Source organism: Gadus morhua, chromosome 1 (genome assembly GCF_902167405.1).
Source record: "Gadus morhua chromosome 1, gadMor3.0, whole genome shotgun sequence".
In the NCBI taxonomy this organism is placed as follows: Eukaryota; Metazoa; Chordata; class Actinopteri; order Gadiformes; family Gadidae; genus Gadus; species Gadus morhua.
This window is the reverse complement of record NC_044048.1, coordinates 24,578,791-24,602,421: the sequence shown is the minus strand read 5'-3', so window position 1 is coordinate 24,602,421 and position 23,631 is coordinate 24,578,791. Positions and strand designations below refer to the sequence as shown.

Genomic DNA, 23,631 nt, shown 5'->3' with positions numbered 1-23,631 from the left:
GGTCTAAACACCTGCGAATATACAAAGAACTCAAACCGGGAGAGACTCACAGAGGAGAAAACAAGTGATGGAGATGGCGATGAAGGTGGGGGTGGAGGTGGAGGTGTGAAGGGAAAGGAAAGGTCAAGGGTGCCCCCCACCCCTTTAACACTAGGGAACTAATACAACGTTAAGCAATTACACTGAGAACGAAGCTATCAAAGCGCAGAACAGTGTCCTTAATATAATCAAATTCATTATCATGTAATTACATAACCAATTACAAAAGGCTGGAGGACACTGATTAAAGGAAGCAGGATTCCTTTCAAACGATGACGGTGTGTTTCGCCTGGATGGTTTACGTGGGCGGGGGCGGCGGCGGAAGTGTCTATCCCCGTCTCTGTTGTTTGTTGTCTAACTGTGAGCGGCAGGAGCTCCCGAGGATTAGGGGAGATTACGGCGAGCGTCGCTGGTCATGTGATCCGCCCGCACTCCGTTCTGACCCCCCCTTACCCCACGGAATAAGGAAGCAAAACGCGTCCGCGAAGGTTAGGTCACACGCACCCACGCCAGCCAAAACTCACTCTGACACGCTTCGCCTGGAGCATCCTCCGCCTCTCCCCCTCCCCTCCCCCCTCTCACACCATTGCATCTTTTTTTTGGAGTGAGTCTTTCCTCTTTTTAGGGCACTATTTATCTTATTCTCTTTTTTGGATTACAAGTTCTTCTTGGTTGGTGCACAACCTCCCTCCACCTTCTCAACCGGGACCTCCTTCCTTATCGCTCTTCCCTTGGACCTTTCCAGACTTCACATTTTTATTGAGGTCCTCTTTGTGGCGCCTCCATGTATTCAGGCCCTCTGGGATCTACCGCCGACCTCCCCAGCAGGAGGGCAGCATCAAGGGGGGGAACAGACCGAACAAGCCATGGCCCCTGGAAGAGGCTGAGGACTGGAATATAAAAGCCGCTCGCCGAGGACCTATCTCTGCAGACAAGGAGACCACCCTCCTCTTGTCGGTGAGTGTGAGTTGTGGTTTCTGAAATTCATGTTTGGTTGCGTTTTACCAAGCGCCACTCTACTGCCAAGCACCAGCAGTTCAGAGCAGAGATAACGAGTACTGCTTTCTCGAGTCAAAGATAGAAGAAAGGATTTATGCAGTAGACTAGAACCAATACAACCACAGGGCTAGACCGAGCAATATCTAAGAACTGCTTTGGATTTCCAGAGGAGATGAAGAATGTATTAAGCCTTGGATGTTTGAATGAAGTTTTTAGAAGACAATTTGCCACTGTTGCATGAAAGCATCGGGACAAAATAACCTTATGTCTGTAGGAATTGCATTTAAGGTCTAGAAAACGTTTAATTGTACATCAAAGTTGTGTGAGATGTACTACCGCAGTTTGGACCTACAACTGTGGTTTGTGTTTATAAAACATAGGCCTACTGTTTTACGATTATTTCTAAACCCCGCCCCTTTTTAGAATGTTGCGTGCAAACACTTTGTAGTCACTGTGTCTCCCTGTGCATCATGGGATATCTCCGAGAGTGACACATGTGTTCCCACTAATCTGATGTTATTTTAGATCGGATCCAGTGAGGAATCATAGTTTAGACTATTCAAACACTATGTTTATATCCATTCAGGCATTTGAGAGACAGTTTTATCCTAAGCTACTTGAAGTAAAAAGAATGATACAGTAGGAGCAGGTTGAGGCCAGGGGTTATTGTCCAAGGATGCCTACAGATAGACTGCAGTCATCAGAGTTAAAACCCACGAATATCAAGTCCTGAAGTCATGTTTTTTCTTCATTTCCCAGCCTCCAACCGCCAAGCACAGCCAGTCCTGAGCTGAGATCACTTCTTAATCCAGCAAAAGAGGGAGTTAAGGGTCTCTTCAGGTCTAAAATAAATTACGGTTGTGCAGGAGGACTGAGGTTCAGAATAGCTCAATTTTCCTGATCTTGAAAGCTCGTAGAATGACTGAGTTTCAACTGATACAGGAGAGGTTAACTCTTGGTGACTTTGAACCATTTAAAAGGCAGATGGTCTGCTCCTGGTAAACCAGCACGCATTGTCTAATTATCATTCAGGTATCATCATTATTATTATCAGGAGTATGAGATTATCAGAGATTATACATTGCATGACACATAGTATGAAACGGCAGTTACTGTATGATAGGTTCACACTATCATGACATGAGGCACAGGTGGTTACTCATGTCGTCCATTGAGTTAACAGTCCTCTCTACCCCAATGCAGGGGGTGAGGATGAGATAGGTCACATCTGACTTGTGTCTCACAAATGTGAGGCCTGGTATAAATGCATTACTTCGAAGAGTCATAGAAACCCTTCATGTTAAATGTGAACTGTCAGGCTCCTCGATTTTCTAAGACAAGAGATACAAGCTTCATATTGCGGACCATCAACTCTGTTTCCATGGGAACATTTTTTAAAGTACCATTCATCACAGGGGTCAAGGATTTACGTTTTTGGTACAATTTGGACCAATAAGGTCTGCCCCTTTAAGGTTATATTCTATACAAGACCAAATGAAAAGTGCATAATTTGCACTTACATCCCACATTTGTACTGGACTCAATCTATGGTTCGCCAAACGGTTATGTTCGTGATTGTGTTTATCATTTTACATCCATGCAAACACTTGATTTTTGAAAGCAAACACAACAAATCACCTCCATCCATATTTTTACATCTTCAAATGGTGTCCGATGAATGGTGTCCCACCCAGATCCACCAGCCCTGTTTCTGTTCCATTCAAACGTCATTTAAGCCGTAGGCTACTACCGATTTCCTATCGGGTCAGGGCATTTTGAAATGGTTGACCTTTGACCTACAGGATGTGGTGGGCGTTGAACTCATCCTCTTTTCAGACAGACTTGTAAACACAGACCAGGGACTTAGTCCTAGCAGTTAAGCCAATTAGCACCTTTTACCATTGACTACTACACGGCAGCGTGGGAGATTAAAGGCTGCTTATCAGATTACACTAAATATACTGAATGTATTAATATTTCACAATTACAGTTCATTCACAGACACAAGAATTATAATGAATAGTCACTTAGACTGTAACCCTGTTTAACCATAGCAGGTGCAGTGTCGCAAATGTATTCATAATTTGGCTTCACTCCTTTAAACAATATTGTGGAATAATTTAATCCTACTTTCATGTGAGGTTGATCAATGAATGTGTTTCTCGCTTTCATCCAATTATGCCTTTCTGAGTCTGCGGTCAAAGCTTTAGCCTTGCGATCTCCCAGTTATAAACCCTTACCCTTTTACTTAAAAGTACTAAAACACACAAACACTGCAGCATGTACTCCCCCAATCCCAGACCAATCGATAAGACTGAGGATCTTCAAAACTACATCTGAAGAACCACCTATTTCCAGAAAAATAAGAACGGGAGAGAGAGACCGAGAAAGCAAGACGGAGAAAGATAATTTGCCGCGCATGCGGCTCCTTTCTGAAGGACTTTGTGTTCATCATTTTCCATCCTAACAAATTCATACCATACAATTATAATAGCACAATCCTCTTTCTATAAGTCGGTCTCGCCATCGCATACAAAGAGTCTCTCTCTACCTTGATCCCATAGTCTCTCTCCCATCGCTCTGTGTCCCGTCTTATTCTTTTGTATCAGAGATCCTGACCTGAAATGGTAGCTTGACTGTCAATCAAAATTGCTTGTATTCAAAGTAGTAGCTCATAGTTCAGCTATGTCAGAAATTAGTAAAACGCCTGGCGAGTCTCGATTCATAATCCTAATTGGTAGACATTTCGTTCGCACAAATAACCTTAGACGCACCCAATAACTACTCAGGATCTGTACACACAGATCACAAAGAACAAATGACACAAAGAAAAACGTACCCATCATTCATTGTGACTAGAGAAGTCAGCTTATAGCAGCAGCTGGTTTCTAAATTTAGATGCTATTAATAATAATAATGAAAGAACAAAATTCACTCTTCGGCTTAACTAGATGGCATACTAGATGGCAGGCTATGGTGGTGCCCTAAATGGAAATGCGAGTTTAGACTCACTTAGATATATCCCAGGATAACTATACCTTCCTTACTCTTCCCTTGGGTTTCTCTAAATCCTGTAACTTGGCAAAATATTGTGATTTATTAAGATTAAATTCATGGTGGTTAAGGAATACAGTAACTAACTACCAGTCAGAAGGCCATTAAATACACAGAGCACAACATGGACATTAAATTCCCTTTGTAACAGCCACCACTGTGCAGAACAAGCAAGTTTCAGATAAATCACATGTTAAATAGTGTCTATCAGCGTGGGTCGTGCACCAGGAACGTGTTCCGCTGCGACGCCTCCCGTAACTGGCAGTTGGTTCTCCATATGGACCAATCAGAACAGACGGACAGCCGCCTCTAATCAATCCTATTAACTGGCACAATAATTAGCTTCCTGTCGCACTGAGGGAGAGTTCCTGCGTCGCTGCACGCTGCCGCGGCCGCCCTCCCAATACCTTCGTCCTTGGAACCACCGCTACTCGCGGGAATAAATCGAGAAATCGAGTCAACGGTAGATTAGTAACGAGTTTACAACGGCTGTGGTTCTAAATGGTTTTCTGGGTGCCACCTGTGCAGCACACTTGTCTCCAACTCCAGGCCCGCGCACACGCCCAGCTCTTGTTAAAGATACAGTGGTTGCTTTTCCTGCTGATTTGTTTCCGTAAAATGGGTGGTTTTGTATCGACCGTGTTTCTACACAATGTCGTCGTACCTCAAGTCACAGGTGAAAGAAGCTTGCCAAGTCCTTTCCCAACGTTTTGGTTTTGCTTTGTTTACATCCGTGTATGTGTCCCAGCTCATGCACATGGCCTTCCAAAGCAGTCGCCATTCTAAGTGCGAGGTACAATACAAATATTGTACGTGAACGGTGAGGAACACAGTTAGAGATGCAATGTACTCGCACACGATTTATTTGTGGCAAAAAAAGCGGTGGACAAATATGAGAAACAGCACCACAACGAAACACAGCGGTCCAAATAATCCGCCGTCGTACCTTTAAGTAAAGGCCACTTTATTTGTAGTCCTTAATCACAGTTCTCAGAGGACTTCCCAGGCCCACATTATACAACACGTCCTAACCTTAAGCCCTCCGAAGGCCGGGGGTTTTGCTGATCCAGGCTGGCTGTGACATGACATTATAAGCAAAGGGGTATAGCAGTGACTTTTTCAAAGAGTAGACTGAAAACCACTACGACCACCATGAATAAGGAGCCATTGGACTGCCCGATGGTCCATATCCCATTCCCACATAAGGCATATTTACAATGCAACTACCACACAACCATTTGCTATACACTACAGATTGCTTTTTATCTAGAATCCTCCATCCCTGCCATTTATATATATATTGATACATTTAGCCTTTTTATTGTAATATTGTCTAATCTGTATGTGTGCTAACACCTTCGTGGAATTCCTTGCAAATTATTTATCTGGCGAATAGATAGTAAGTATTAGTTCTGTGTACGAATCATTTGAAAAGAAATCATTTTTTCATCATCAACTTTCAGCGGTTTTCGATGAATCCATTAACATTTGTGTGCTCCATTAAATATCAACCAGGCCATCAGATCCCAATTGCACTCGTCAACACATTCAACCCAATTAGAGGGAAATCACGTTCATCAAGTTCAAGTAATGTCCAAGCGAAAGCGACGTCAATCAATGTCAGGCACCCTTCCAAAAAGTCAATTAAGTGGGGTATTCTTTATATATTCTGTCTGTCCCCCCTGTCTAGCGACCCCTAGCTCCCTTCAGTGAGTGTCTGTGTGTGTGTCTGTCTGCGAGTGTGTGAGCCAAAGCCATGATTGTGTCAGGGATCTAACGCCATAGTGTGTGTATGTGTGTCTGAAGGAGTGTCTGCATGTGTGTGTGCATATGTGCACGTGCGTGCGTGTGTGAGTGTGACTGTGTGCAAGCGACCAATTGTTTTGCTGACATCGTCTTAGCCCTCATTCATCATTACCCTAATTAGCCACCTCACTGAGTCACACTGTGGTCGTCTCAAATGGCGAGGTGCATGTGCACGTGTGTCTCTGTGTGTCTGTGTGTGTGTGTGTGCGTGCGTGCACAGGCCTGTCTATCCCTGAGTCCGTCTCCCCGGTGCAGAATAGGAATTAAGACATGACTCACAGGGTAGAAACGCGGGGAGGAATAGCTCCGTAAATGTCACGGTGACACCAAGTTAAGCTAAAGTTAAGATTAAACAATGCACTGCGAGAAATTCATTTGCATAATGGAGGGACGGCAGGGTGGCTGTCTCCATTCAGGAGCCATGTCTGCATTCATATCGCAGGATTTTCCCTAATCCGTCCCAGTGCGCAGGGTGGTGGTGGTGGTGGTGGTGGTGGTGGTGCTGGTGGTGGTGGTGGTGGTGTGAGGGGGAGAAGTTAGAGGATGGGAGATAAAGTGTGGAAGACACCACGTCGCTCCTGGCTGGGTTAAGGCAGGTTCAGCTGGATGTCTCTCTGTGGAGTGAGTGAAGAGTTGACTAGCGCTGTCTGCTAGCGCCAGCTGGCACTATATGATAGAAGTAAACGAGAATAATTAACGTTCGGGTGGAGAGAATGCGGGGGGAAGGTTGGGTTTTTTACGATTTATTCTAACCGGCACACGATGATGTGCAGAACCAGGAGTCTGAACAGCGAGGTCACAAAGGTCACGAGGTAATCAATATTAAGAAGCGTGTGCTGTTATAAATGCACACTTAACTGAAGGAGAAGAGAGGTTTAATACAAATTCAACACCAACATCTTTATAGATTATTTGTACCATTATAGAAACAATATAAACTATACAGATTATAATTATTTGTGTACTTGTATATTTCGTGGTTGGTTCTTCTCAGTAAAACCAAAGCTTTGAAAAGGCACCAGTTCTTGAAAAGTGGATTCAGGAAAGGATTTATTGATGAAGGGTTGAATGTAGATTCAACAGTGTAAATAAAAAATGCCTGAAAAACGAACTTTCTATTTGTACATGAATAGCATTGCATAAGCATCAACAGAGCAAGCGTAATGCAGCTATCTATCTGTTGCATAGGGCACAGGCCATAAATCATAAGTAAACAGAACGTAAAATATTCCCCAAAAAATGAATTTCCACCATCCACAAGGGTTTCAATATGCATTCAATGTGCCAGCGTGTGTATCAAAGGATACTATATAAGGATACTTACGACCCGCAAAACGAAACCTTCATTCATTTTTTTTGTTTCGTGTCCTAGGAAATGATTGGCAGAGAGGTAGGGAAGAGAGCGTGACGACTGACAGCCGGCTGATCCAATGGCGTGGTCGGATCCCCGACCGAGGACAAACTCAAGACCGGGACCCCAACCGATCAGGGAGCGCTCCGGCTCTCCCCAGGGCTCGCACAGAACGTTTCCACCACACCCCCCACGGGTCCCGCTCCCGACCTTCGCCTTACTCCTCCCCCGTCTCCTCCCCCTCCTCCTGCTCCTCCTCCTGGGCTCCCCCCACCCGGGGCTCGCCGGGCCGCCCCCCCGCCCCGCCCGCCCCCCGCTCCTCTCCGGCCAGCCCTTCATCATCTTCTGGGGCGTCCCGGACGCCTCCTGCCCCGGGAGGCCGGAGCTGGCCCCGCTGGGCGTGGAGCCGGAGGGCCGCGTGGCCGTGTTCTACGAGGAGTCGCTGGGCAGCTACCCCTACTTCCTGGACCGCGACACGCCCGTCAACGGGGGGCTGCCGCAGCACACGCGGCTGAACGGCCACCTCCAGAAGGCCGGGGAGGACCTGGCGGCGGCCCTGCCCGCCCCGCGCTACCTGGGGCTGGGGGTGCTGCGCTGGGCCGAGTGGACCCCCCAGTGGGGCCGCAACCGGGAGAAGCAGGTGCTGTATCTGGAGGCCTCCAGGGCCCTGCTCAAGAGCTTCTTCCCAGACTGGACCCCCGTGGAGGTGGAGAAGTGGGCGCAGGTGAGGTGCAGGATGGGTGGTGTTATGGGGCTTAGTAAGGGTTCTACTTTGACGATAACGTAATGAACACGCAATGATTCGCTTCGGCGCGGACATGGACCTGTTTTGGTTCTGCGTCAGGGTTTATGTCGGGCCCTTGCGGTCGACACAAGGAGAGACCTATGGGTCCGTAAACCCCCTTGCTCTATGTCAACGTGGAACCCTAACTAAGCCTCTAGGGGGGGGGGGGGGGGGGGGGAGATCTTGAGTTATATGCAGGGCGAACATTTGACAAACGACTGAACTTGATGAAAGAGGAGTGGAAGTAATTGTTGCACTACTTTTCCAAGGGATTCGCTCCATTACCTTGTACGTGATTTAAAATCTTTGCATGCTGTTAACCAATCAAATATTTGTTATTTGTTTTCATTTCTACAAACAAGCAGATAATAAGTTCAAAACCTAATGATTGAAAAGAAAAGGATGTGGCGATTCGACAATGAGGAAAAACACCCAACACCAAACTAGGTGCGTTAAAATGAAAAGCAGAGCAACCCCTCCTTCTAATCACGGGGCCTCTTGATGGTGTCACACAGGTGGACTTTGAGGCGGCGGGCCAGTCCATACTCACAGAGACTCTCCGCGAGGTACGGCGGCTGCGCCCTAAAGCATTATGGGGGGTTTCTCCGTACCCCACCTGTTACACTCTGGAGCCCAGCCAGACGCTAACACCAGCTAACAGCACAGGAGGATGCCCCGCCCAAGAGATGGAGCTCAACAACCAGCTGCAGTGGCTATGGAAACGAAGCTCCGCCCTCTACCCCTTCCTCTCCCTGGAGAAATTACAGGTAACCAGGGGATTTAGATTTAGATTTTTTATAATCAATGCAATATCAATCAAGATGCATAGAACAAAGGTAAACCTATCTGCCAAGGTCACCAATTCATCATGACACTTTAGTACAAGGCCTTTCAATGTTATTCTTAGTTCCTTTTAAAAGATAAATCATAAAATGTATTTTCATCATATTCCATTAAAAGGTCCCATATTATACCAAAAGGTGTGAGTGTGTTTAGCCATTACAAGCTGTTTTGAAATCTGCCTCTTCTGACATCACACGTGGGCGTGTCCACCTATATGTGTTCTGGATAGATCAGTCTACCACCCTACCCGGTGGACTGTAGCAAACGATGCTCATCTATGCAGCAAACATCTAGGTGGACACGCCCACTTGTGATGTCAGAAGAGGCAGATATTCCAAACGGCTTGCAACGGCTAATCACACTCACACCTGGTAGTATAATATGGGACCTTTGAATCAAAGTAGGTCTTGCAATTAAAATGTCTCATTATCTGTCTGATTGGCCGGCAGGGTGGAACGTCTGGTGCCAGGCTTCTCCTGTCCAATCAGATCAGAGAGGCGCTGAGAGTGGCCTCCATGTCCGGGACCACCTACGATCTCCCCGTGTTCCCATTGGTCAAGAGCACATACACCTCCACCAATACTTTCCTGTCACAGGTGAGACACACAGCATCCTAGTCCACTCGGTTACTCTCTTGCGCCTTAATAGCCTACACACACACACACATATATATATATATGTGTATATATATATCGAGGAGCAGGAAGCAGATTGCTTGTCTCCGCGACTTAAGAAAGACGGACGTTGCGTGGGAGGATATATAGACTGGCAGGGCTGGTAAGCGCGGGGGCAGCGATGAGCGAGCGAAAGGCGTGAGCAGACGTGATGTGATGTATAAACATCAGGGCGAAACAGCAGGCCTCTTGCAGGCCAAGGGAGAGATTAATAAAGGTCGACTGCAGCGGCGTCTCTGCTGTATTGGTGCGACGTGTCACTCGTCTTTTCCCACCGCCGCCGGAGCAACCGCTCCCGGCCAGACAATCTCAGACGATGTCACCATGATTTATGTACTTCTTACGATCTTGGCGTGGGGGGGTGGTCAGCCCAACTTTATTTTTTATTCTTTATCATGTTCGGCGTGTAGTAAACATTAAAGACCTACTAAATAAATAATAATAAAATAATCTAAACGCTTTTGTCAGCTTCCCACAATTTATACTTTTTAATATGTATTCTGCGCAGGAGAAGCAAAGATGCTGAGCTAAGGTCAGGCCTTTGTCGGCAGTAATATTTGACACCATCTGGCCTTGTCCATTCACATAAAATAGTAGAAGTAGTAGTAGTAGCAGTATTAATTTACTCCCAGGCCTGCAATTCCATCCAAACAAATGCAAGATTTGACAAGACGAAGGGGTGAGTTTTTTTTTGCTGCAGGGAAACTCTAGAAGTTTCTGTAATTAAACTGCCAACTGTTCTGTACGCAGGCTGACCTGCTCTACACCATAGGAGAGAGTGCTGCGCTCGGGGCCGCTGGAGTAGTCATCTGGGAGAGGGAGGATGCTAAAACAGAGGTAGGTAACGTTACACCACTCCATAAAACACCCATATGCCGTCCTCTCCATCACTCCCCCCCTCGGTTCATTCATGCTTCTCTTCACTTTGTGTCGGTTTTTACTGGCCCTAAAGTGCCCAGGATGTCTTCTTGTGTAATGCCTCAAGGTGTGGAGATGTGTGGCGGAATGTACGTTGCCTTCATTCATAGTGTGTCTATTAGGGATCTTCTGCGATTCGGTTTCTCCATTACAGTTACCGCATTTCTGTAATCTAGCAGATGGTTTCCGTCCAAAGTCACTTATTTAATTGAGATACAGCTCTTAAAATAAGCAGGTAGGGGTGAGAGTGTCTCCGGGTTTGAATGGGGACATAGGGATCAAACCCAGTACCTTTCTACTGGGAGTGGAACACCGTAACCATCGAAGCATTCTCTCGTTATGTCCATCTGTGAGCTTTTCTTTCTCTCCGGTTTCTTCCACCGTCTCACCAGAGGGAGTGCGGAGACCTGGCCGAGTTTACTCGTCAGGTGCTGGGGCCTTACTCCGTCAACGTTACCACGGCGACCAGGCTGTGTTCGAGCGCTCTGTGTCAGGGGCGGGGCCGCTGCATTCGCCAGAACCCAGACAGCTCGGCTTACCTCCACATGCCCACTACCGCCGAGAAGGTGGGGGAGAGGGCGGACAAGGAGGAGGAGAAGGAGGGGGAGGATGAGGAGAAGGTGAGCCAGGGATCATGCCTAGATGAGCGGTTTTCTCAAAGGTCTAAAAGTTTGCACTGAAATTCTCCTGACTCAAGTGTTACTTTGACTTAATCACAAAACGGTCAAACTGTTTCTGCGGACAACAATAAAATGCTCAACCAGTGATGCAGCGTTGTTTCCCCTCGTCATTGTGTTCTCAGCCGGATGTAGCCCCAGCCACGGAGGAACCAGACACCACCACAGTCCCGCCGGATGAACCCGACCCGGCGGTGATGTGGAAGAAAGACTTCCTGTGTCAGTGGTTTGAGACTTCAGAGGAGGCCATCTCCGACCAGGAGTCCCCCAAGGACGGGGCCTCCATTGTGGGCCAGGGAGTACAAAAGACTGGGGATGTAGAGGGCCCTGTGGGAACCTCGACAGTAAAGGACTCCTCTCTGGGGGATACAGGGGACAGCGGCACGTCTGGGGCTGGTAGTCCGAAGCCTTCATCTGAAGTGGCAACGGACCACGGGACAAAACCAGGCTACCAGATCACAGCCATCTTACTGGTGCTGGTGGCAGAAGAACTGCTCCTTGTCCATTAGGAACATGACGTTAGTAGACGGCTTAAGTTAATACTTAAGGCGAACAAGATGGTGACCATCCATTCTGCTCAAGTGTCCTTGGAAAAAAGATTGTAGATAGAATCTCACCCGTGCACTTTGACATCCCTGCGGACCAGGGAAAGTGACAAGACTCATCTTCCCCAGTTGTTAATGGGAAGGAGGCAGAGCTTGTAACTCAGATAGCCTTTCTACCCCCCCAGCTTTCCCCACCACCGGCACAGCGGCAGCATGTCCCGAAGGCCCTCAAAGCCCCCCTGTTCAATCAATAACCAGCCCTCGGATCTCACCGGAGGATACCAGGGACAGGTTGTTCCCACACATTAATACAGGCCTTCCACAGGGCGGCTGCGCTAGCTAGCTACGATATACACGCCAAGCGGCGCTTAAAAATACCATTTTCTCCTTGATGGATTAATTAATATCAAATTAAAAGTCCATTAAAAAAACCAACACTGCAGTGCCTTTTGTATTTATTAGTAACCGTGAATCATTTGTAACCATTTCAGGAAGGGATATGAGCCTCTTGAATTATAAATTATAAACAAAACACACCTATGCATAATTCCACACTCAACAATGTGCAGTGCTATTGATGGTGGTGGCTGCACCAAGTGGGAGCAGTCCTCGGGTTAAGAGAAGGGGATTTCTTACCCTAAACCAAGCTTAATAAAACCTTAACATAAACCAACCAACATTCGCATGGTCGACTCCGAGCCGAAAGGCCCTGGATTAAATCCATCAGGCACCATGCTGTAGCAGGCACCCTGGAGCAAGACCCCCACCCCCCCCACGCCCCCTTACTTTCTCCTTAATGACTTGTATCTGAATTCACTTTGGATAGTCATCGGCTAAGTGAATAGAAGACATGTTGACGGACGCTCGACCGGATCCTGTGCTTACATCTTTACACCTTTCAGGGCGGAATTCTGAGAACTAAGGAGCACATTGTGGCTCAAAGCCATAAGTGTGCTTTAGCTAATGTATAAAGAGAGCACACACTGTTCTAGGCCAGCACGGCTCTAGTACCCACGCTTCATTGACACTTCAGTGCTGCTCGGACATTGGCCTGCGTGTGCATGCATTTAGCGTGCTAGCGTCAACAGTGGAGCGAGCTGGTCAGGTGTGTGTGGGGATATCATTCGAAGAAATTATTGAGAAAACGGATTATACTAAAATGTATAATAACTAACAATAAACTGAATACTATAGACGGCAAAAAATAATCTGTGTTGTAGCTTCTTAGGAAAAAGTTTTCAGACTGGAATGATGGCAAGGAGAGAAGATAACTTCATGTGCAAGAACTCGGCTCACTGGCGCCCTCTGGCGACAGTATAGGCCATGACAGGTACAACAGGCTCAGTAAATATCAACATGTACTTTCAAAATGCAAACACAATAACTTGAAATTTTTGTCCGATGCTTGTGTTTACAGCGTTTCTAGTTGCACAACGTACAAACACACAGACACTTTCAGCGTGTAAATTTATTTCTCATTTTTCATTAAAATATACACTCAAGACAAAGGGATCTAAATCAAACATTTTTTTCTTTAGTTACAGTAAGATCATATGTACACAGCTTGGGCCAACATAATATTAATAATCTATTTAAATATATTACAAAAAAAAAGAAGATACCATTTAGTTTCAAATCTCCACTCTTTGCTAAAACATGCTGCTTTGGAACGTTAAAATCCACCAACTCGCCCTGCCTGGAAAAGCGCTGTTGGTTACTAGAGGCGGTTAAGACGGGCCGATATTCATCGACAGGTCGTTTCCAATAGAGCTGGGAATTACTCAACGGTAAAGATTTAAGGAGAGGAAGGGCCGTGGGCGACACAGCAGCGGGGACATCGTCACGGCCGGTTTTTTCAGAAGCGTTACGCACACACAAGCTGGATCGCTCTCCTGAAAGCTGACATTCAGCAGGTAGGGGGGTGGCCTAAGGAGACGGCTTAATAAGACCTTAGCGGTTCACACAACCACGCACACCCAGCCCCAACAGGCAAGGCCTTCCTCTTGCCCAGTTCACACTGGAGGTGTCCCATTCCCTTAGTTCTTCACCACTGATAAGATGGAGCTGGAGCTGGACGCAGAGTAAGTAGGAGAGGTTCACACTTGTCACGAAGCACTGTGACCCGTCAGCACTTATAATGGTCTGACGTTATACAACGAACTGACATCCAACGACACGTGGCTTCCCCCCCTGATTCTTTTTATAAAGAAAAAGTGCCCTTTTCTGTTCTGTATGACTTTATGGTAGAAAAGGTGTAGATAACATTTCTGAATCATTGCAAGTCGCAAATCATCTGTTTTGCTTTGCATAAAACAGGTTGTCTTTTTTTTTTTTTGCATTTTAGCGATGACACTTCAAACGATGACATCACCGCGTTTTGTGTGTGTGTCAATGGCCTTCTGTAAACAGTGTTAGGTACGGACCAGGGGTAATAGAGAGCCAGGACCACCAGGACTACCAGGATCTCATTCCAAGCTCTCTGCCAGTGCATTGACAAAAGGGACGCCTCTTATCATTTAAAATGGGTTTTTTTCCACACCATGAAAAGCAAGATGGCCGAACGACCACAACTTTGAGGAAAGTGTTGCCTTTCAGATCCACCGGAACTCTGGCAAGACTTTGGCGAGTCAAGATGATCAATACCTTTCTGTGAACGATACGATCTTCCCTGTGACTGGCCACATAGTTGGTGTAGACCATTGTAAAATGAAATAAAGATGCAAAGAAAAAGTATATCGACCTGTGAAGCATTCAAATGTACTGCGTGGATGTTTGGGGATTTAACGAAGAAAAAAATATATTATCATACTCCATATTTTCTTCTGTTTCATATAAATATGAACAATATAAACTGTAAAAATGTCAGAAGTGAAGAATAAATAACGAATAACACATCGGGAGTTTGTTTAAGAAATTAGAGGACTCATCGTAACATTAATGGTTAACACATGATTCGTGAATTATGCATCTTTTGGAAAAGCAGAGTAAAGCAGTGGTTCTATCCAAGACGACGGTTATGAGCCCATCACGACATGAACCGATCACGACACTGAGGTCGTGTAGCATCAGACACACCGATGCGTGTACAGATGTGGACTTAACTACGGGACTGACTCCAACTCAACTGAACCACATCTTTAACTCCTGGCAGGTGGCAGATGCTAGGCTGTAAGTGACCCATTACTCACTCAAAGACCATCAGCTAAAATGCTATTAAAACGAAAAATCGACCTACCACCCGTGCGCCTTTGAGCAATGCAAATCAACGTACCCGGCTCTCCATTAAACCAATGCTACCAGTGGGGAATTTGTTGAATTGGTTGGTCTTTAGGGCAGGTTCCTGGTCATGAATGAGACGGGAGTGTGTGACCATTGATCCTACAGTCCTAACAAAGCATTAATACCATACAAACAATCCCCTCTGTGAAAATAATAAAGGCATAAAATGGATGTGACGTTTTCCATAGCGGTCGCTATCATCATTCAAATAAAAAATTCTTCTGCTGCAGTGCAAATCGTGCCTCAGACTTCTGGAGTCTGTGAACGTCTGGTCGGGAAAAAGACAGGGAAAACCTGCCCCCTTCAGGAGAGCAGAGGTTAGTGCAATCTGAACTATGTGGGCTGGACGGTGTGTTTCTGTATGTCTGTGCTTATGTGTTATATACTTGCGTATGTGTTTAATACATGCGTATTTTTTAATGTGTTTGTGTGTGTGTGTGTGTTTGTGATTATGATTAAGGTTCTGTTTTGGAACGTACAGCTCTAGCCTAGAAACAGTGGTCAGACAGGTTCAATGACAAATCAAGTGGCGATTTCTAGGTTTCCATGACGGTTAAAAGTTCCCGTCTGCGGTGGCCGTGTGGTCTGCCGGAGTACGGGGTTAGCATTCGATCCCGTGCTGATCCTGGCAATAGGTATTCCATGAGTCCCAAAGCATCCCAGTTCACGACGGAGCCACTGAGGAGTGCTTGTTTTGTTGGTATAGCAGGTGTCGCAGAGGCGGGCGGGGTCAGTCATAAATGTATACTAATGTCTTTTTTTGTTTGCCTGTGAGATTCCCGCTTTGTACCGTTCTTTTCTCTAGCGCGCTCCGGGTGAGCTCGATCTATAGATCTTAGCAGCTGGCTTTTGGATGACTTTGGTGGGGTGGGCGGGGTTACTTGCAGATGGCCTCCAGCGCGTCCAGTGTGCGCTTGATGTCGTGTATCTGAGCGGCCAGGGTGTGTATGGGCTTCATGGAGCGATCCAGCTCCTCACAACGCGCCATCAAGGTGTACATTCCCTAAGGGAGGAAGAGGGGAGAGGGTGAGAGAGGGTGAGAGAGGGTGAGAGAGGGTAAGAGAGGGTAGGAGAGGTCGAGAGAGGGTGAGAGAGGGTGAGAGAGGGTGAGGGAGGGAAAGGACACCAGAGACATTTAAACAAACGCCTCAATGTCAAATGCTTATTTACTGCTGCAGCATATAATGCCGCTGAGGCCACATTGAGGACTAGGGCTTTGACTTTTGCCCAAAAATCATATTCGAAGTTCGTTTGTTTATTAATATTCATTAATAATATTTTGACCATTAAATGCCGTCAGGATTGGGCTTCGCGAGGTTTGTTTACCGCGTTGCTATGGTTACCGGTCTGGCGTGTTCCAACGGTTTATTAGGTTTCTAATAAATCGCTGTCTAATCAATACTTCATTCACTGCCTCTTCCGTGGTCACTACGATATTATGAATAGACTGCGTCGGGTTCTTGGCCTGCCCATAACAGGTTCGAATATTAAGGACTGCCTAATATTCGTTCGAATTTTGATTTTTTTTTGATATTCGAATTATATTCGAATAACAAAGTTCGGAGTCAAAGCCCTATTGAGGACTACAGGTTATAAGGTTGGTTGTTTATATTGGATTGATGCCAACATTTATCAAGGATTGACGATCAATATTGGTGGATCAATTATAGAATTCAACAGAAAGGAAGGAAAAACATCCCAAAGAGCTAACCATCCAAAGTGCTCTGTCCATCGAAGTGTCAGACTTGTAAGAACATTTATTCGCACACTTATCCAAGGCAGAGAACAATTTAAGTATGCATTCAGAATTGGAGAAGCTACAACGTGCGTTCAAGTTTCTATAGGGAACTGCTTGAAGTTCAGGAGCAATAAATGTATTCCCCCGAGCACCTTACTTTGGATTAATAATAGTGCTTATGAGTCAGTTAGTGAAATGTGATTTTAAAGGATAAGTGTGGTTATTAGGTTTGAGTGTGCTTATTATTTCTATTTTTACACTATGATGGTCATTCTTGGCTGCCACTGCAGTGTAACAAGTAGGCTAGCAGGCAGGCTAAGAGGAACGCTAATAGGCAGACTAGCACTCAGACTAAAGGCCGATTCATACCTCTGGATCCGGACGAAATTCGTCCGTCCGCCCCAAACGTTGCCTCCGGAACTACCCTTCATACCTCCGTCTGGTTTCAGCGTTGTTATGGATGTTACGCAATACATCCTCTAGAGGGCAGTGACTGTCGTTTCACAAATGAACGGCATCGACAATCGCAAACATGACATCTGTAGAGATGATTTTGCTTTCTGTCATCTGAAATCGGCAAAAAAAAGTGCAAAAAGTGTAGGCCTAGGCGGCGGTGGCATGTGACACCCCTCACCAACCCGCAGATTTATCTCCTCAAAATGTTGTTAAATGACCAGTTACAACTCATTGCCAAAGCAGGGTAACAATAAAATAAAAAGGTCAGGTATATAGTATAATATAAGTATAAAGCGTTAAACACAATATATATATATATTATACTACTCTATATATTTTCGCGAATGGTCTGACTTTTGACTCTAGACTGCCGCCTCGATTTCCGGTGGTATTGCTCCGTTTCTCCCGGAGCACTCCGGATTCGTAAGCTCAGAGGCGACGGACCCATTGACGGACGAAACACCTCCGGGACCGGACGAAACGGTCCGTATCCGTATTTACCGTAGGGTGTTGTTGGGCCTTAACAGGCAGGCTAACAACGGGGCTAAAAGGCCGGCTAGCAACCAGGCCAGCGAGCAGGCAGGCTAGCAAGAAGAATAGCAGGCAGACTAGCAGTCAGACTAGCAACTAGCATCAGCAGTCAGGCGAACAACTACCATTAGAAATCAAGCTAACATCCAAGAAAAAATGGCATCCTAGGATAAAAAGCAGGCTAACAGGCAGGTTATTCTCCAGGCTAGCAGGCTAACAGTACCTTGATGCTCATGTCCACAGACTCTCCCAGGCTGTCCACTGAGTCCCGATAGGTCTGGATGTAGCCCACGCTGAGTGCAGTCATCTGGGGGGAGAGGGGAGGCACCCGGGGCTCAGAGACAGGTGTGTGTGTGTGTGTGTGTGTGTGTGTGTGTGTGTGTGTGTGTGTGTGTGTGTGTGTGTGTGTGTGTGTGTGTGTGTGTGTGTGTGTGTGTGTGTGTGTGTGTCAGGTGTGTGCGTGTGTGTCAGGTGTGTGTGTGTGTCAGGTGTGTGTGTCAGGTGTGTGTGTTTGTGTGTGTGTGTGTCAGGTGTGTGTGTGTGTCAGGTGTGTCAGGTGCGTCAGGTGTGTGTGTGTGTGTGTGTCAGGTGAGCGTGTGTGTTTGTCAGGTGTGTGTGTGTGTGTGTCAGGTGTGTGTGTGTGTGTGCCAGGTGTACGTGTGTGTGTGTGTCAGGCGTGCGTGTGTGTTTTTCAGGTGTATCTGTGCGTGTCAGGTGTGTGTGTGTGTGTGTGTGTGTCAGGTGTGTGTGTGTGTGTGTGTGTGTCAGGTGTGCGTGTGTGTGTGTGTGTCAGGTGTTTGTGTGTGTGTGTCAGGTGTGTGTGTGTGTGTCAAGTGTGTGTGCATGTCAGGTGTGTGTGTGTGTGTGTCAGGTGTGGGTGTCAAGTGTGTGTGCATGTCAGGTGTGTGTGTGTGTGTGTCAGGTGTGTGTGTGTGTGTGTGTGTGTCAGGTGTGTGTGTCAGGTGTGTGTGCGTGTCAGGTGTGTGTGTCAGGTGTGCGTGCGTGTGTGTCTTACATTCTGGATGGCCCCGTTGAGGCCACGCATCATCAGCTCCACACTGCGAGCCAGTTCCTGGGTGTGTCTCTCGAGGTCCAATAGGACGGCAGGGTCGATGGGCGGGATGTCCGCCGGTCTCCGGGCCGACCCGCGGCTGCGGAGGATGGGCCCCGAGCAGTCGGCTGAACAGAGAAGGGTCCACGTGATGTCAGAGACTTAGCCAGCCAATCAGAAGGGCTCACACGTTCTCTCTCAGTCTCTCGCTCTGGCACAAATGACCTTCATTCTCACAAGCACAGAAAAGAGGGTTAAAGTGTGGGAGGGAAATACCTGGAAACAGAAAACAATACTAGTTTTCAGTGCTCATAGCCGATCACAGCCTACGATGTACACAACCGCTTTTGGGATAAGTATAAGCAACAGACAGGCATGCTATTTCAACCTATTTATCTGAGATGGTTCTACACATGCTAATGCTTCAGCCCATTCAGAGTTTGGGTAGATAACGCATTCATTCACAAAAGAGCCACACAAATGTAATGTTTTTTGCTCAATAAGGCAATGCATGTCTTATTGACTCACAGTCGCTACAGTCCAGGCTGGGCTTGGTGCTCAGCTTGATCTTCTGCTCCAGGTTCTTGGTGATGAAGTGGGTCAGGTCTCCGTCATGGCTGACCGTGCCCTCCAGCTCCAAGGCTGAGGAGATGGTGGCCCTGCGGCCCTCAGACTGGCCCCCCCGGCCGCCGCCCCGGGACCCCAGACCCCCTGCATGACACCCCCAGACCCATTCAAACCTCAGAGAATCACGTGCCCTACAATACACTCACCTAATACCAATTATGAAAACCAATACAAAAACATCTGGATCATTGGTTTCATGTGGGCAGCTTTCAATGCGACCGGAGGCAGGTTGGATCAAATAGCCAAATGTTACAATTTGGATCCAATATTTAACTAAATGGAGACCAGAGTAAACCACAACTGCAGCTTTTATTGAGGCAGTTCTAAACCTAAACGCTGACACGACAGATGTATTATCTGCTTTCAATCGGTTTGACACCGTTTTGTTTTTTTTAAGATCACGGTATGTCAAGCTCAGAGAATGCATGCACTGCCACATCGTAGGGGTTCGATTCGCGCTGGACTCACCCATGCCAAGAATCTATGCGTTTCGGATGACCAAACATCAAATATACATCGAGAGGGTCCAAAATGAACACCTGCTGCTATAAGCCAGGTGGCAGAGCGATGTTACCATTTGGGCCAGCAAAACAATTCTAGACATACTATGCTTTCCACAGCTCCCAGGTTTCGCCCTTTGGGAACAACACACCCACCACATGTACATCCCTACCTCCACAAGCCTGGCTGATCTCGTCCAGGCTCTTGCTGTCCTGCATGCCCCGCACGATGCGCTCCCGCTCGGGCACGTTGCGCACACGCACCTGGGCCATGACGTGGGGCGGGCAGGGGCTCTCCTCCGGGGGGGGGGGCGGCGGCCGGGCGGAGGAGGAGGAGCCGCAGGAGCTGGGCCCCGGGGCCGAGGAGGAGTAGCGCCGCGAGGACTGAGGGAGGGGGGGGGGGGGGGGGGGGGGGGGGTGAAGAGAGAGAGAGAGAGAGAGAGAGAGAGAGAGAGAGAGAGAGAGAGAGAGATTAGAAAGACACGACCAGCTGCCTCATATTACTCTTCATTGTTGCCCTGGGAATTAGCTTCAGGATGAATCCATCATAGGTTTTATATTTATAGATTTGAAAGTATCTCATTCTAAATGGCAGTGGACCGGCTTGCTGGCCGTGAGCTACGGAACGTTCTCCCATAATAAGGATATTATGGGGTAACCAAGTAGATAGGTTTGCTTGCCTATATCGAAGACCCATGCACACAGAAGATACATTCATTCTTGGAGTGTATTCTACTCCCTCAAGTTCTGAGGGTTAGGGTTGGCAAATAATACAGCTACTACCATCTCTAAAGACTTTCATCATAAATGAAGATGCTACTCACCCCCAGTTCTTCACCAGGTTCTGCGTGCTGACCCACCCACTGTCTCTCCTTCTCATCCTCCTCCCCATCTTGTTTCTCCATCTCCCCGTCATCTCCCAGGGACTGTGTCTCTTCTGCACTGACTGGGGCCCACCGCAGAGCTGCGCCAGGGGGCTCGGGGGTGTGCCGGGCCTTCGAAGACTGTGTGTGTCGTCCGGCATCTGTTGTGTGCGTGGCGGCGGCGGCGAGGGAGGCTTTGGAAGCACGTGACTTGTGCGACGACTTCACATGCCTTTTGGAGTCCGTACTGTGGGTTCTTGAACGTTGGTCCGTCTCAGAGTGGAGGTGATTCTCTCCGAGAGACCCTTCCTCTTCCTCCTCCACTCTGTGACCAGGATGAGGTACTCTGCCCCCTCCGTACCTCAGGGGAGCCTGGGTGTGGCTGTGGGGGCCATTGTCGTTGAATGTTTGCGTGGAGACAGGTGCGGCCACCCCATTGGCTGCATCTGGCAGCTCTGTGCCAATCGCAGGGAATAAACTCATCCCTCCACCTAGTAAGGAGGTAAGATAAAACTGTCTGATAAACATAAATATGTTACAATAAATATATAAATATTTTGTAAAAATATATATATTTTGTCATATACTACAGAATGTATATACATATTATCCAATCCCTATAGACATTTTAGAAATGTTGATGAAAAACAGATACGTAAAGAGGAAGTTATGACACTTCAGCAGACAGGTCTCATGATCGGAAACAACGAACAGAATAAGCGACGACTTTCTTCATTTAATATGTTAACGGTGGTAAAGCGTTTGGCCTCATCAATGAATCATCGATTGGGCTCGACCATCTTTTGGACAGTTCCTGCCTGGTTTGGGTTAGTGTAGTGATATCTGCCTGGTCGCTATTGTAGCAGTAGAAACATGACGTCAGGCTGTCTGCTCTGAATAGCCTTGGCTGTTGTGTTAGCAGCTAGCAGCATAAACAACCTTCTGGTAAAGCATTGTATCTAGCTTCTCTGAACAGGACAGCTGTAAAAATCAATAAAAGCGTAACCCAGAAGGCAAAACAACTAACATTGATACGTGAGACACCTTTAAAAAAAGTTGACATGAGCTGTCATTAGCCACTTGCTAAGCTGCTATCACAGGTGCCCAGTGTGGTTAACGTGATGCAGTTAATTTATGCTAACGCAAAAAGAGCTAGCTATGTGTCGCTCGGAATTTATATATTTTATAAATCATATGTTATGTGCAGCATAAGTATAGGAGTGTAGAGCTTATCGTATAGTTATCCAGTTATTATTTGATGCACGAGTGCCATATTAGCTGATTTAATAAAGAAAGCACACTCACCAGTGCAGTTTTAATACCAAAAATTGTAGGCAACAAATAAGTCCTTCCGGAAAGTCCTTCCGCGTTGCATCTTCCAAGACCTACTAGTTCCGCCTTGCAAAGAATAAATAAAAAAATAAATAAAAGTACACACACAATTATTTCCACTTGACTGATATTTCCAATTCTAAAAAACATCAGGATTATTCTTATTCTTTATAAATTGTTAATTATCCACCTCTAGATTTCCAGATTCTGTAAATAACAGCATCAAATAATTCGTTACAGCACACTGTCTGTAAAATTGTTTCATTTAAAGAAAAATATATATTGTTCAGATAAAGAGATTAAGAGATTGTAACAGCATTAAAGATATTGTATTGTACACTCGTACGCAATAAGATCCTGATTCATATTCCTCAGGTGTTATTCCCGTTATTCCTACAGAGGGACCCAAAGACCACACTGACTATTTTTAAATAAATAAATATTTGGTTGTCTAGACAAATTAAATCCCTTTTAATTTTAGTTTGGAGGTGTCTTTCTTTGATTCTGAAGGCTCAATACTATTAAGTAGAAGGAGTCATTTATATTCGGTCTATTTCATTTTTACTTTGAAGCTACAACAAAAATCATTCACTCATCTGCTCTGTGCCGATACTAAAAGTATTCATGGTTTTATTAAGAAAAGCTGTTTAGCTAGGCTACATTCACCAAGTGTAGCCTACTATGATAACAGGTGAATTTATTTGACCTTGGGTGTCTTGAAAGGCGCATCTAAATTAAATGTATTTTTATTATTATTAATTTAATCATTTAGCCAAAATACCAAAATACACAATAGTCCACAACAGATGAAATATCAATGTTTTTCCGGTAATGCACCCTAATATGCGTTGGACTGGCTTTGAAACTAGTTGCGATCTATCTTCAACATTAAAATACACTATACGTTACAACCCTGCTATATAAAGATGCAACAGGCCTATCTGCAGTGAAGTCGTTAATCGGATGTGTAATCCCATCAGCCTGGCGGGCGTCTGCGTGTCTCTGATGTGGGACTGAGACAGGAAGCCCTTCGCCCAGAGAACATGTGTTCTCGACCTCAAAACCCTGGAACTGACTCAATAACACATCCAGGGGATAACGATCACAACCAATGTCATAAATGTCCTCGTTCATTGAATAATGAGTCGGGTATAAGAGCCTCGGATTGCCAGGTCCAGACCATCAGTGTTATGAGGAGTGAATCATGGCCATATACTCGCCCAAAAGAAATCCCAAAACATTTTGGCGACGATTATTTAAATTGAACAACCACTTTAGGCACTGCAGAAAATACTTCTCCATAAAAAGAAGATATTTGTGCTTGTACTAGTTATATCTTTAAAGGTTCAAAACTTGATTTAATGTGATGGTGACCGCCCGGGACTATCGCTGGGAGGGTTGCGGTTTGCGTTCTTGGCTCTGTGCAGGCGGAGATGAGTCGAGATGCAGCGATGGGACTGGAACTCCTTTGGATCGCGTCCCAGAGCCACATCTGAACGAACTGGAAAGCTATAAGCGTTGCCGTCGGAAATACTTGGTGACCAGATGCCTCATGTGCTCGGGC

General features: G+C 46.3%; 2 protein-coding genes across 4 annotated transcripts; one reads left to right on the top strand and one right to left on the bottom strand.

The window, feature by feature from the left end:
- Positions 1–357: 357 nt before the first annotated feature.
- LOC115542644 (hyaluronidase-1) lies at positions 358–13,969 on the top strand. Of its 2 annotated transcripts, XM_030354974.1 has the most exons (7): positions 358–996; positions 7,271–7,973; positions 8,549–8,800; positions 9,326–9,472; positions 10,301–10,387; positions 10,861–11,088; positions 11,271–13,969. In XM_030354974.1, exons 2-7 carry the CDS (start codon positions 7,329–7,331, stop codon positions 11,652–11,654), a joined length of 1,743 nt encoding a protein of 580 aa, XP_030210834.1. In that variant the 5' UTR covers positions 358–996; positions 7,271–7,328; the 3' UTR covers positions 11,655–13,969. The 2 variants fall into 2 exon arrangements, with proteins under 2 accessions (XP_030210834.1, XP_030210841.1); XM_030354981.1 differs by lacking the exon at positions 358–996 and having other exon boundaries at positions 6,447–7,973.
- A 43-nt stretch (positions 13,970–14,012) lies between these two features.
- Positions 14,013–22,136, bottom strand: borcs6 (BLOC-1 related complex subunit 6). 2 transcript variants are annotated; one of them, XM_030354990.1, is made up of 7 exons: positions 22,041–22,136; positions 20,697–21,226; positions 20,046–20,256; positions 19,274–19,456; positions 18,710–18,873; positions 17,918–18,001; positions 14,013–15,972 (listed from the first exon to the last, which is right to left on the bottom strand). In XM_030354990.1, exons 2-7 carry the CDS (start codon positions 21,216–21,218, stop codon positions 15,847–15,849), a joined length of 1,290 nt encoding a protein of 429 aa, XP_030210850.1. In that variant the 5' UTR covers positions 21,219–21,226; positions 22,041–22,136; the 3' UTR covers positions 14,013–15,846. The 2 variants fall into 2 exon arrangements, with proteins under 2 accessions (XP_030210850.1, XP_030210860.1); XM_030355000.1 differs by lacking the exon at positions 19,274–19,456.
- Positions 22,137–23,631: the final 1,495 nt, after the last annotated feature.